The 15,420-nt window shown below is 33.8% G+C and overlaps 1 protein-coding gene and 2 long non-coding RNA genes across 4 annotated transcripts in view; all 3 read left to right on the top strand.

The window, feature by feature from the left end:
• LOC134232832 (uncharacterized) overlaps positions 1-15,420 on the top strand; it is a 29,915-nt gene that overhangs the window by 1,592 nt on the left and 12,903 nt on the right. The window lies entirely within an intron of this gene.
• On the top strand, positions 47-2,115 carry LOC134232830 (uncharacterized). The gene is made up of 3 exons (XR_009984860.1): positions 47-101; positions 1,313-1,475; positions 1,991-2,115. It is a non-coding gene; the product is annotated as an uncharacterized LOC134232830 (long non-coding RNA).
• On the top strand, positions 9,226-12,106 carry LOC134232831 (uncharacterized). The gene is made up of 2 exons (XM_062714806.1): positions 9,226-9,428; positions 10,262-12,106. The coding sequence occupies exon 2, from the start codon at positions 10,263-10,265 to the stop codon at positions 11,949-11,951; it is 1,689 nt and encodes a 562-aa protein (XP_062570790.1). The 5' UTR covers positions 9,226-9,428; position 10,262; the 3' UTR covers positions 11,952-12,106.

Here is a 15,420-nt window from a genome sequence, read left to right on the forward strand (position 1 = left end):
TTCTCCCGTTGAAAACGAGAGCGAAACAGGAAGTAATGTTTGTCAATTCATTTGTTTTTGATTATTGAAAAGAAGAGGAGAAAATGGATTGATTGATACAGGTAAACAACGTTATTGATTTAGTAAATGACGTACATACAGTATATACAAGCTATTCCAACTGGGTCACGAGCATTTTAAAGCAAAAAAGTAAGTGTTTTCAAACTAAAACGTTCCCCAAAAGATTGGTCCCATATATTGATTTCAGGCAAATAGCATCGTTTTTGAAAGGGGGGGGGGGCAACCAGAGAGATTTGTTTTTTATATTTACAAGTAAAAGTTGACCAAACTCGATAATCCTATTTCGGGAGGGGGAGGGGGGGGGGAGGTGGGTTAGTGGCCAACTTTTTTCAAGACCAAATATTCCTTAAAGTTCCAAATTTTATTGCATAAAATACTACATTTCTATGATATCACTATACCTTTATTCTATACTGTGGTAAGAAGTGGGGTGGGGGGCAACAAACTATTCAATGCACATCCTCAGTAGCACAGGTACTTGGGTCGTGGTTTATAAATATTTATAATGTACCTTATTGATAAATAAAAGTACATGTTCTTTTTTTACATATCAATAAGGTACATTATAAATATTTATAAACCACGACCCAAGTACCTGTGCTCAATAGTAGAGGTATTGTTTGGGAAAAAAAGGGGGGCAAGGCCAATCTAATTAAAATTAGATCTTTGATCCGCTCAGTTTGATCGCTAGTAGCGATCAAACTGGAGCGGATCAAAGATCTAATTTTAATTAGATTGGGACAAGGCGCCCTCCCTCTCCCCTTTGTTGCTTTGTGCCTGGATTTAGTTCACGGGACAGCTGATCATAAGGTCGAGATATTGTCTTAGAATGCAGTCAATAAAACATATAGGAAATGCATATGTAACCAAATTGATCAATCACGGGAATACAGGGTTGATTACTTCGTCGATTAAACATAATCCTGATAGAATGTTCTTCTTTAATTTGTTAAATAATAATCCAGAAATAAAGACGTCCAACATTACTTCTTTCATATACACAGGGATGTATATACTCATTTTCAATTTTAACTGTAGGACGTTAAACAACACACATGTACAATCAATATATTAACTGTAAAGCCTTATGACCCCCTTCCCAAATACTAGTTCTCTTACAATTAAGAGACAGACACATGACTAGAACAATCAAATGGTACGTGTCTCCCAACAGGCCCACACTGGGTCCATAGGACATACATCATTCAATGATTGAACAGTTTATCTACTTTTGTCATCATATATTTTACAGGGATCCAGGAGGTACTGAAAAAGGGACAATGCTTCGACTGAATGTGTCATTCATTTACATGTACCAGTATAGATCTGTTACTGAGGCATATCCAATAATTCTTATAATCATGAAGAGTGTGGCAACTTCCAAGTAGTTGATGCTGGGACTCATTTTAAATCAGGTACAGGAAAATTTTCTTTTCTTTACTTCAATATTTCAAACTTACTAATTCAGTATCACAAAAGCTCACACACCATGGTGATAAAATCAATGGACCATAATGCAAGTTTTTGTCATATTGCTTTCTTATTAAATTATCAATTTGAAATTTGATCGGTAAAAATTATTTGTTAACAAGTATAATTCTCCTACTCTCTGCCTAACATTACATCCCAGCGATTGAAAATATATGTTGATAGGTTCTCCACAAAAATTGCTAACTGTGCAGAATGTAACTTGTTTGCACATTTGTTTCAACAAACGACATTTTCTTAACAATCCTTCAGTATAACAAGACAAATATTGGATGCTTATTTTAATACACTATAAATAAACATCAAGAACAAATTAAAGGAAGTTTAATTTTTGTGTATTTGGTTGTTACATGTGTAATTTGTTGTATTTATATAGGATGTACTGACAAGCATTTTATAACATTGTTAACATTTAAGAAAGCATTCACTTAATTTCTTGTAGATGCTCACTTCTAGGATGTTTCCAGGTTCTTGTTAAAAGTGTTTTATATGGCACCATTCAGCTACAAATACTTTGCCGGTGGAACTGTGACATCAATCAACTGCTCATGCCACTGCTGATTGGCATGGTAGAGAATTTCCTCTGGGACAAGCAAACTGCTTCAAACATTTTACACCTGCAAGTTAGTACTTATGCATTTTTGTTTGAAGGAAGCTAAAGGCTAATGATAACTGAAAATACAAGCCAGATGAAGTACAAAAGTGTTGATACAAGTCATTTGAATTTTTATTTCTTTTCAGGTAGTGATGAGTGTACTGGAAGGTTTTTCAGGATCTCTTCCAACATCATAGGTACAACTGGTCACTGTGCTTGGTTGGTTATATAAGCCGGCATATTGTTAAGGCGGTGACATACGTAGCTCCAAATGATGCTTGACTATTTTTCTTCAAATTATGAGTAAACCTGGATTGATCTCTAATGCAGTAATATAGAGCCATGTCCATTTTTTAAATTCTATCTTCCCTCTATCACAACGTACTGAAATAAAAATGATTTAATTTTAAATATATTTTTTTGGCTTTTCTATGTATATGTAACATAAAATTCTACAAAAATTCAAATATTATAACTACTTCAAAACAAGATTTGTTTGTGAAACACTTTGCGCACGGTGACAACAAATTCGAAAAAGTTATTTTTAGCGTGTAGGTCACAGTCAAGGTCACAAAATGTATTGCGAAAGATCAAAATGGTATTTGTAGCATTTAAGTCAGAGTAGAGGTCACAAGGTAATTGACCTTGGTGTCATTCAAAAGAGCTTAATTAGTGGAGAAGGCATCCAAAATATGATGTCTCTATCTTTAATGATTTAAAAGGTAAAGCGAAAGTTCAACTACTGTATACAGGGTTATTTTCGCCCCTATTATTTTTGCCCTTTCACAACTGAAAACAAATTTGGCCCATTTTAAATTCGCCCAAAAATATTTATGTTTAAGATATACAGTTTACTATGAATTCGCCCCATTTTAAATTCGCCCACGCAAGACTGGGGCGAAAGGGGGGAAACTTAAACGGAGGGAAAATTTTCCTGTATACAGTTAGCTATTTTAGCATATAGGTCACAGTCAAGGTCACAAGTCATTGACATTGGTGTCTTTTGAAAGAAGTTAATCATTGGAGTATGCATATTAAATATGAAGTCTCTCTCATGGTTCAAAAGTTAAGGCAGAGGTTAAAGTTGCCATCAGACAGCAAAAGCAACATGCACCTCAGATCTGGGCCCATAAAAAGAATTTTCAGTGGGAAACTTTACTAGATGAGTCAATCTCTGAAAAAGAATGGAAATTCTTCTTTGTAAATGCATCATCATTCACAAAAGAGACAACTAGAAATATGTACATAGGACATGAATGCCCCGCCAAGGGTATATCAGTAATGCAAGATGAAAATTTGAATTTGTGTAACTGTTTGAAATTTCAGAATATCTTGAAAAGTGATGCAGTTGAACTGGTTACATCAGTATGCATCAGCATATGAAGTTTTAACACCAATTGAAGAAAAATGAGGTCTTAGGTCAAAGGAAGGACCAATGTCAAAGATGTCAATGCAGTTGAAAGCTCTCATCATTATGTATCAGCATATGAAACTTGAAAAAATAATATAATGAATGGTTTCTTTAAAACTAACTTAATCACAATTTGTTAAAAGTGAGGCCAAGGTCAAATGAAAGATCAATATCAAAATGTTGATGCAAATGAAAAGCTCTCATCAGTATCTATTAGCATTTAAAGTTTGAAACTAATTTAGGTAGAGTGAGGTCAAAGGAAAAGTCAAAAATATTGATGCAATTGAATAGCTCTCATCAGTATGTACACTGTATCAACATATGAAATTTGATAAAAATATCTTGAATCAATGGTATAGATCTTTAAAACTGAGTTTAACACTAATTTAAGAAAAGTGAGGTCAAGGTCAAAAGAAAGGTCAAAGTCAAAGAATGGTGATGCAGTTGCTCAGCTCTCATCAATATCTATCAGCCTATGAAGTTTGATGAAAATAATTATCTTGTAAAGTTTCTTTGAAAATGAGCTTTGAACAGAGTTAAATGCAAAGTGTGACGGAAGGACGGAAAGACGGACATGACAAACACTATATGCCCCAGCCATATTCATGGCGGGGCATAACAATAATTTATTTTCAATATCGATTACTGATGAATTATATTGCTACCAACTCCTTTCTCCATAAAGTCAAGCTGTCAGAAAATAGTGTATGTACATTCTGTAATATTGAAAGAGAGACAACAAGGGCACCGCTAAGCGGAGCATCCCCTCGCGGCAGGAACATCTCTGGTAATGAAAATATCTCATGAGAGACAAATTCTCTAGAGGGACGTTAAACATGTCAAAGATTGATAGTACAAAGTATCTTCTTTAATGTCCCTCTCATGAATATTTTGCTCATATGAAGGCTTGCCTGTGAAGAGTTGCCCATTTTTTCTCATAATAGGCACTGTCGACCATTGAGCAGTGCGAGATCCTTTTGTACCAGCATCTATTGGGACATTGGCCCTTGGTTTACACGGTCTCATTCGAAGGATCAGTCTTCACGTCCCACAAAGGGATTCAAACCCGCAACATAAGGATCAATTTCCTTACTTTTGACTTTTTGACAAAATAAGGAGTGGAGTGTTGTTGTAGATCCAATTTTTTTTTACAAAATGCAAAGGGCAACGCGTCTTGGTTGGTGGAGGGGTATAACATTGATACCCAATTTGGGGTAGTAAAGTTTAATAAAAGGTATTAAATTGTTTTTCAGCTCTATTTATTTCTTTTACAAAATTATAGGGGGTGGGGGTGTCTATTTTTAACAAAAATCAAATTGAATAGCATTTTAGTTGGGAATGGGGTGGCAGTCATAATATGCATACGTAATTGGGCAGTTTCCCTTATAGCAAGTAGAAACATACCACGCATGCTACATGTACAAGTCTCAGTAATTTTAATTATTTACCAACCTAATTAGTATATTTCACAGTTCCAGGCAATACGGATTTTTTTTTCGTAATGAAAAATAACAATGTACACCGACAGTTTATTTGAAATTGTGGCACAGGCGTCGGAAACCGTCCCCCCCCCCCCCCCCCAAACACACACACTTTCAATTTAACGTGCATCCCAAATTCCGTGGAGTTTGGTAATCAATAGACCCTTTCAAGGTTATTAGCCGCCATCATGGATGGCGTAGCTAACGTAGCTAACGTAAACAATGGCAGCTGATGCAGAAGCACCGCATCAATTTTCGTCTAGCGATCGCTTCACAGTCATTGTCATTTGAAACTGACTGTATACGTATTGTAAGCAACATATTTTATTCTAAAAAAGAATATTTTCTTTAATAATAAGTGTTTATTTACCTTAAATGAACTGCAATATTACAACATGCATCATGTAAAACGTATCATAACAGAAATTGCACTAAAATTAAAAACATATGCGATAAACTTGTACTGGTCAGCTCAGCGTAATTAACGTGGCGGAGATAGCACACGTGGGCGCGATCATACAGAAGCAGTAAGATATGTAAACAAATAAGAATTGAACTTTAACCCGGCTAGTTCCAAGAAATGAATCGTTTATTAGGAAAGGCATCTGGTTAGGAGGAAGGAGCGACCAATAACATTGAAGTGACCAGAGGTCAAATATTTGGATAAATTAACTACGGAAAACAATATTTAAAGATTATGCAAAAGATCGGCAATTATTTTAAAAGTGCATTAAAAGTTTAAAAAGTACCCAAGGTCAGAATACTAGTAATTAAAATTCAAATCAAAATAATAAGTAATTATTGCAAATTTCGAACGAGTTACAAATATGGATATGGAAATCTACAGACGTAAACCTGGTATGAAATGAACGGCCAGGATAGACAAGATTTCAGTGGAAAGCTGAATCTTGACTGCCTTGGTTGTATTTCATACAGGTGAGATAAATTTCTAAACTTGCGCGGTTTTTGTTAAATTATTAGAAGTTTTCACATGGCTTAATTTATTTACAGATAACTTTTTTTTTATATTAAGACTAATAATGTTTAGTAAATTGTTTAGTATTTTGTGTAAAATTATTTATTGTAATCATAAAGATTACAAATAGATTGTTTTATTTAATAAAGAGTGGAAAGCTGAATCTTGACTGCCTTGGTTGTATTTCATACAGGTTGGGTAACATCTCCACTCCCCAACCATGGCGGCCGCTCTGGTCCACAAATTTACAAGGAATTATATAAGATAAAAGAGAAGCTGAATTGAAACATCCCGGAACCTCCACAAGCCAAGCGAGATTCCGTTACCTCTTCACGAGTTCCAGTGAACGAGTGTAACCCAGAATATGAAATCCGAAAAATTGAATTTAAATTGTTTTTTTTTTTTATAAAATATGGTGGAGAAATGGGGTCAGATTCAGAAAGAGGGAAAGCCTTTGACAGTTCTCTAAGTCAACCCACCAGACGAGGATTAGTGCACGATCCCGCTGGATTTTCGGACAGAGGACTCGAGTAGGCGAGACTTTGACCAGAGCCGTCAAACGATCTACGAGGCCAAGAGACCTACAAAATATTAACACTCTCTGGGTAGGAGCAGTTATAGGACTAACACGTTTTGACAAACCTTTGCCGACCGTGATAATAAAACAGACGAAACGAACTAAAAACAAATTAACGGAATACTAATTGTGCAAACAGGACATGGTAACTACTACCAACCCGTCCTTGGGTGACCAGAAACACAAAAATATTATACATTTGGATAACTACAGTGGTTCCGTGCCGAAGCCCTTGTTTCCGATTCTAAGAGCATTATCCAGTTGTTGGACAGTTTTTTGTGTCCTATGAATAAGACTTTGAAAAAAATGACAGTACAGGTAGGAAATTATATATATATTTTTAAAAATGCCTACCTTTGTTATGCAAGATTTTTTTTTACGACGATGGTTTTTAGAATATTGTCATGTTGTTGAAATTATTTTTTTACATGGGCAATGTTTTATAATTTACCTGATATAACAATTGTTGACGCTTATGAAGAAATATAAAAAAAAATGCTTGCAAAATAAAAAGTACTCGTCAGGTTGAATGTATGATACAAATCAAGAGAATAAATCTAATGGGATGGGTCTTGAACCATATAAGGGGACCCCGTTGACCATTTGTGTACGTTAAACAAGTTTCACAGAAATAAATCCAATAAATGGGAATTTTAAGGGCCTTTAATTATAGCAAAGGGAAACCCTTATACCATTATGGATGTTAAAAGTTAAGTCGGGACTTTATAATAGTCTACCAAACAAGGGGTTTGGAGAGAAATATATATTTTGAAGGGAAAATGATCGTAGTGGAAGGTTATGTACCTAGATATTTTACATTCTTCCGAATAGCTCGAGAATCATTTATCCTTTCATAAAAAAATAATGACTTAACTTTTAAAGATTTTTTTTCAAAGCAGAAAGATCGAGTATGCGTCAAATATAGGACTATATGTATGTATTTTACAGGGATAATGTCTTGTAATAAAAGTGTTTATCATGCGGCACTATGGAAATTATTTTTGTCAAATGTGAACAGAGAATACATTTACATGTAACAACCAAATGATATTTTTGTGAAAAGTGTCTTAATCCATACAATGAGAATGATTATGTTCCATGAATTGTCAAAGCATTAATTTTGTTTTTGTGAATCGAGCTTTGTAACATTTTTTTCGTCACTACTGTGTTTTTCTGCAAAACAAAATGCCACCACTGCCCAGAGAAAAAAGCAACCAAGAAAATTGTACATAGTGTTTTTCGTTTTGTGTTTTCATCTATTGTAATTTTGTTAGAAAGTGTATTTAATTATATACATGTACCTTTGTGTTTGAATTCAAATTATATAATATGCAGTAAAATATGTTTAGGTATTTCCTTTGTAAAAGCCATCTGAAAGGTAATTTTTAATAAATTTGTAATTAAAGTTTAAGTCGGCGCAAAAATATCAAATAAATAGAATTATTGAACTTTCGGTTCTAGGTAGATTTTACAGCAAGTCAAATTATTCCAAATCATAAACTCTTTAAACAAATCTTGGGGACAAGATTTTCGACAGAAGGGGGAATTTATCATAACAGAAATTGCACTAAAATTAAAAACATATGCGATAAACTTGTACTGGTCAGCTCAGCGTAATTAACGTGGCGGAGATAGCACACGTGGGCGCGATCATACAGAAGCAGTAAGATATGTAAACAAATAAGAATTGAACTTTAACCCGGCTAGTTCCAAGAAATGAATCGTTTATTAGGAAAGGCATCTGGTTAGGAGGAAGGAGCGACCAATAACATTGAAGTGACCAGAGGTCAAATATTTGGATAAATTAACTACGGAAAACAATATTTAAAGATTATGCAAAAGATCGGCAATTATTTTAAAAGTGCATTAAAAGTTTAAAAAGTACCCAAGGTCAGAATACTAGTAATTAAAATTCAAATCAAAATAATAAGTAATTATTGCAACGAAGTAATTAAGGGCATTAAGAGCCTAGATTAGCCTCAATGTTTCCTAGAAAATTAAAAGTTACACTACAACTTTTGTTATGTCTTAAAAATTCATCTGTGTTAGTACTTCAAGAAAATATGCTAAATTATAGAAATTGCACGTTTTATGACGTCACTTCATTGTCATAGAAACGTCTCGTTTGCTGAAAATGGCTTAAAAAGTCATTTTTCCTGGAACATTTTTTAGAAATTCATAACCTCCACAGTCATGTGCCAAATCCTTCTTTGCATATGTTGTTCTTCAAAACTTCAATTGTTTTATAGCAAAATATCTTTTTGGCACATGCTTGTGGAGGGGTGTAATTTTTTTAAAGAAACAAAGCTATGAAAATATAAATTTTAGATTCCGGATGAGAATCGTTCAGACATTAAGAAAGTAGAGAAGATTGAAGCCTTTTTATCACTTTTACAAGATAAAAAACTAATGAAAATAGATAAGATAAAAGAAAAAATCAGTTCAATAGTGTATTTTATTGTTTGGTTTTTTTTTTTTATTCTTGTCAGTATTCAGCATCTAAGATATTCCGACCTTTCTTTCTTCCGTATAAAAGTACGGGACACACACAAGTGATACATGAATGTGCATGGGAAAAAAACGTATCGGATATTAATTGTACCGGTAATCGTGTTAAATTCACAGCATGAACGGCGTATAATAACTATAACCGTAAACAATATATTTTGTGAATATATTCCTGAATATAAAAATCGGCCGAAATTTAGAAACGTACTGTACATGACAGACAGATTTTACGCAAGTGCGTCATTAGTAACATGTTGACCACAAAAGATCCAAGAATTGCCTCAACATGACCTGAGAAAATATCTGGACAACAGAAATCAGAAGGGGATCAGGTTTGTCTTCATTATTTTTTTTTAAAAAAATATTTTAAGAATTCAGTATAACAGTAGGCCGATGTCACAAGCTTTGTTTACATTCTGTAAAATCGGAAAGAAATGCAATAGGTCTAACATAAATGTCCGTGTTAGAAAAAAATGGCATATTTAGACAATAATATGAGTTATATATATTTATATATATATCTTAATATATGATTACAATCTAAAATCTTAAATTTTCTGGGATAGAATTCTTTATTAGACTTTAATTCCATTTTAACCGGTAAAGGTTGCGTATTCGATATCTACAGGCCTAACTTGCATTTTCAAAGCATTCACTGATTCAGACAACTTAACGTTAGATATCACATTTCATGAGAAAATATGATATTTTAAGACAGAATGGAATGAAACTAAATTTCAGACAAAATAGATGTGTCGTATGCTACTCAAACATACGAGGGAATGTTTTTTTTTTTTTTTTTACTGTTCAAGTTTTACACATTATAATTGTAAGCGTCGATGGTTACCATCGATTATTTGCACGGACGCCTCTTCTGAAGGGATAGGGAGGCTTGAGTTCGAATCCGGTTCGGGCTATTCAATTTTTTTTTAATTTTTTTTTTACATAAAGATTTTTTCTGTTTCATAGTTTTTTGTTTAAATGTCCCTATTTTAGGAAGTATAACATTTACTTTATTTATCTAATACAAGTTGCAATTTAATGCATTAATAATTAAATTAAATTGATATTGTATTAGGGAAAAGGATTTTTTTTTTAGTCATTTAATATGTTTCCCAATTTAATATGAACACTATTTAAAAATAAATATTTTTTTTTCTTTCAGAATGTCCTCACCAAGGTTCTACTCGTGTGTCCTATGTTCGTCTAGACCAAAGGTCCGAGATAGACGACCACTTACTGGATCCAAAAATAAAGGACTTCGGAAATTTCTCCAACAACGTTTCCTAATAGAATCCTCCAAGATATTTTCTACTGGGAGTGTCATCTGTAATAAATGTCGACTCCGCTGTTCCCGAGAAATCCATGCAGCTGCTGGGGATTCACAAAAGGACTTTGCTAAACAGAACCGTATTCCGGACACAGATCTAGACACAGAGTACATACCATCCACCAAGAAAGCTAAGAAAATACCAAAGTCACCTCCAAGCATCACACTCCCAATACCTTCAGTGGAAGGGAGTCATTCTCAGTGTGCTGTTTGCAAGCGTCGTGGTCCAAAGCTAGTCGTCGTACCTAAAAATGCTAGATATAACCTGTTTTTGGAAAAACTTATTGTATTGCCCATTGGAGCTAGATGTTGCCCAGGTCATCTATCCGAAAATCTTTTCCACGCTCATGCAGCAGAACAGATTTCCCAGTCTCGAACCACATCTGATTTTAATCGCTCAGATCTAATGGAACTTATAACAGAGATTCGAGAAATTGCTGTAAGGGGAAGTGAAAAACGCATCGATTTTGACAGTGTAAAGTCTTTATCAGATTCAGACATCTTAACTTTGACTGGGATAACAAAAAAGAACTTAGATGAACTTTGTTCAGAAGTTGGAGGAAGTCTGAGAGATTCGAGTACACGCAGTGTCCGCACGTGTATTGGCATATTTCTCACTAAACTAAAGACAGGAATGCCAAATAAAATTCTCTGCACATTATTCAATTTAGGCAGAGACTCAATCCGTCGTGCCATTGCATCAGCGCGGAAATATCTTTCACAACATTTTGTGCCATCACATCTGGGTTTTGGGCATATAAGCAGAGAAGATATTATATCATCGCATACAAGACCAATAGCGCAATCATTATTTGGAGAAGGCAAGTTTCCAGCCATATTAGTAGCCGACGGAACTTACATCTACATACAGAAGAGTTTACAGTTCAAATTCCAGCGCAAATGCTACAGTTTACATAAACACCGTCCACTGGTAAAACCAATGGTTTTTGTTTCTACGACTGGATATATCCTTAGTATGATTGGCCCCTACTTCAGTGATGGCAAAAATAGTGATGCTCAAATTATGAAACACATAATTGGAAACGATATTGAAGATTTTAAACAGTGGATTTATGAAGATGATGTCCTTATCGTTGATCGAGGTTTTAGAGACTCTGTTGAATTATTGGATGAACTTGGTGTAAGAACCGAAATGCCGTCATTTATCCAGAGAGGTGAATCTCAATTGCCAGTGGAAGAGAGCAACACTACAAGACTCGTCACGAAAATTCGATGGATCGTCGAGTCTGTAAATGGCCGCATAAAACAATGGAAATATCTTGACCGGGTTCTTCCAAACAGTCAGATACCATATATTGCTGATTACGTAAAAATCGTTTGTGCCTTGATGAATAAGTACTGGCCAGAAATTAACACAAAGGACTCTGAAAAGGAAGATCAACTGGGATATAAAATGCTATATCTCTCCAAACAGCAAAATGTCCTTCATGAGAGAATCAAGTCTGAGGGTCTAGACAAACGATCATGCAAATGGGAAAAAAATCACTGCCTCTTCTGTGCCTGACTTTCCGAAATTAAGTGAAGAGGATATTCGAAATCTAACAGTTGGTGTGTACCAGTTAAAGCTTGCACCCTGCTACACAAGAGAGCACTTGGACAGTGACGGAAGTTTTGACGTTCTGGTATGCAACCACGAACCAGACCTACTTTGCGCCAAAATACAGTCAAGGCATGTGTCGTCGAAAGGCTACAAAGTTTGGGTGCAGTATAGTGAAGTTCAAGTTGTTAGCTGGTACTGTCAATGTAAAGTAGGTACCCGTGTTGTTGGGACCTGTTGCCATGTTACTTCCCTTATATGGTATCTTGGGATCGGACGTTTTAGTGAGAGTACTTTTGAGATCGTTCGAGATTGGAGCAAATACCTACTTGATGCACAGGATATTCCAAAGCCACTGACCGTAGATGAAAGCGAAAGTGAAAATGCGAATGATGAAGAATAATTTTGTACAATAAATTACATCCATTTTGAAGTAAATGATCTCCTAATTGTAAAAAAAAAACATTTCTCATTTTTAGAAAAACAAAGGAAGTATTGCACTTGCAAAACGTCTTGAAAACTCACAGTAATGTTTCCCAATTTTTAAAATTAGAGTCCTGTTGGATCGATTCTATTCCTTTTATGTACGTGTGTTAATTTTCGTAAAAATTATATTTTACGATTCTAATTGCTACTTTAAAATAAATTTTAATAAAAACCCTATTTAAATCAATGCTAAATGTGCGACCTCCAGATTTATGGTAACGTCAACCCATGACGTTATAGGTATAATAACGTCGACGTCATATCATTTATTCAGAAAACAATGCCATATTTAAACGACAAAAGGAAGAAAACTAGAAAAGATAACGCTATAATATAAATTGTTTCATCATTTACAAACCTTAAGGTATTATTTCAGAATGTTTCAATTATTTCTAACTTGAGGCGGATTTTTGCTCTTAGAGCCCTTTCTTCTTTCGAACGAGTTACAAATATGGATATGGAAATCTACAGACGTAAACCTGGTATGAAATGAACGGCCAGGATAGACAAGATTTCAGTGGAAAGCTGAATCTTGACTGCCTTGGTTGTATTTCATACAGGTGAGATAAATTTCTAAACTTGCGCGGTTTTTGTTAAATTATTAAAAGTTTTCACATGGATTAATTTATTTACAGATAACTTTTTTTTATATTAAGACTAATAATGTTTAGTAAATTGTTTAGTATTTTGTGTAAAATTATTTATTGTAATCATAAAGATTACAAATAGATTGTTTTATTTAATAAAGAGTGGAAAGCTGAATCTTGACTGCCTTGGTTGTATTCCATACAGGTTGGGTAACATCTCCACTCCCCAACCATGGCGGCCGCTCTGGTCCACAAATTTATAAGGAATTATATAAGATAAAAGAGAAGCTGAATTGAAACATCCCGGAACCTCCACAAGCCAAGCGAGATTCCGTTACCTCTTCACGAGTTCCAGTGAACGAGTGTAACCCAGAATATGAGGTCCGAGGCATTGAATTTAAAATTTGTTTATTTTTTTTTTATAAAAAACGTGCGGAGATAGAGTGTTTATGTTTCGATGCCATTTATCATCTTTTACAATTTAAGCATAAAATATTTGTGAAAATCAAAACAAAAGAAGGTTTAAGCATAAAAACACTCATTTACATTTTTTTTTTTTGATGATTTTTTAAAAATTAGTTTCTTTTTTATCTATACCACTAACGCGGGCGGATCCAACTGAGAATATTGAGAAGTATTGAATGAATAAAAGCTCATAAAACATCTGTAAATAGACCAATATACTTAAAAAATAATATTTATTTTATATAATGTTTTAGATATTTTATTGAGACAATTTTAAATATATGTTTTAATTAATTAACTATGTGTAATATTATAGAATGATTTAAAAATATGTTGCATACATGTGTATATCAATATCAAAATTGCAACTTCAAAGTAAATAATTATATAAATTTATTTAAACAGTAATTTTTAAAGAATAATTTAATCATACAAAAAAATTGTCTGTGTCTTGTGCACTGTGTGTGTAAAATTCTGTTAACTTTTAAAATTATTAAAATAAGGTTAACAATACTATTTACAATTTTTGGGACATTAAAAGCTATACAAGATTTAGACTGTGTATTGACATTGAAGGTACTTCAAAAGTTACAGCTTCTGACAAGTGATGCAAAGTCTCTGATTTGATACCTGGTTATCTTATAATAAATTTCATCATTAACATTTATTAAAACATAAAAAAAAAATTTTAGTTTACCAGATATGATACAAGAATCCAAATACACGTACACATGTACATGTAATGAAAACCTTTACTTTGTTTAGGACTTCATTTTGTTGATATGATATTTCATCCATCACTTGTGTATATTTTTGTAACAATACAATCCGACTTCCCTGTTTCTATTTCATGCACATCTAACAAGAAGTCTGTGAGCCAATGCTTACCAATCAAACCCCTGCTCTGATGTGAATATGCAATATTATATCAATAAACTGAAGTTACAGTTACAGGCAGATGCACAGACCAATAGGAAGTTGACATCCGATTCATAGAAAAATGAAATACCACCAAAAGGCATGCATCAGCAAAGAATGTGCTAAACTTTCAAGCATCTGTGATGAGTAGTTGCTGAGAAAACTGCAACCAAAAATTTGTTTTGGACAGACAGACGGACTGGCACACACGAGTAAAACTGTATTCCCTCTCTCCTTTGGATGGGGTATAAATTTAGATTTTATACATCCTATGTTTATTTTCATTACTTATACATACACTGTATATGAAATCTCAGTGATTGTATAGCTGGGGAAATATATAATTCAATTGAGAGAAAGGTCTCAGAAGTACTGTAGACAAAATATCTGGCATATATTCCTCATGAAAAAAATTAAGCAGGTATCCTACTCTTTCTTAAGCATCTTCATTTTGAATATAGTCAAACTATTTTTATGATTGAAGAAAAAAAACAAGGAAAAATAACATAGTATCTTTATCAATCAGTCCGACAATAAGTAAAAAAATTGCATTCAGCAGAAAACAAGGAATTCCTCAATATCTTTTTGTATGATCATTGTACAACAATCTCCAACTCTCCCTCTCCCCTAAAAAACTGTGTGTATGAAAAAAAATTACAAATTTAGTGAAATTAGATTCTTTGATTCACTTATCAATGGATCACTGTATAATGTTTAGCAATTTATGAAGCAGACATCAAAGAAACCATATGTGGATTGTGGTGTTACCGTGTACCCCTCAATAATTAAATCAAATGGATACAATATATACTCATCACACAATACAATAAGCTTATCTATACAGTTTTCATGTCCCCCACTAAGGCCATATAAAATTGAAATTCTGGTTCTCAGGCCCGCGCGCATCCAGTTTGAGGTAGCCGCATTGCTAATTTTATTGTATTTTTAATAAAATAAAAAGTTGGTATTGCGAAGACCAA

This window comes from Saccostrea cucullata, unplaced genomic scaffold, assembly GCF_032062105.1.
Source record: "Saccostrea cucullata isolate Sc308-1 unplaced genomic scaffold, CSIRO_AGI_Scuc_v1 ctg190, whole genome shotgun sequence".
Classification (NCBI taxonomy): domain Eukaryota; kingdom Metazoa; phylum Mollusca; class Bivalvia; order Ostreida; family Ostreidae; genus Saccostrea; species Saccostrea cuccullata.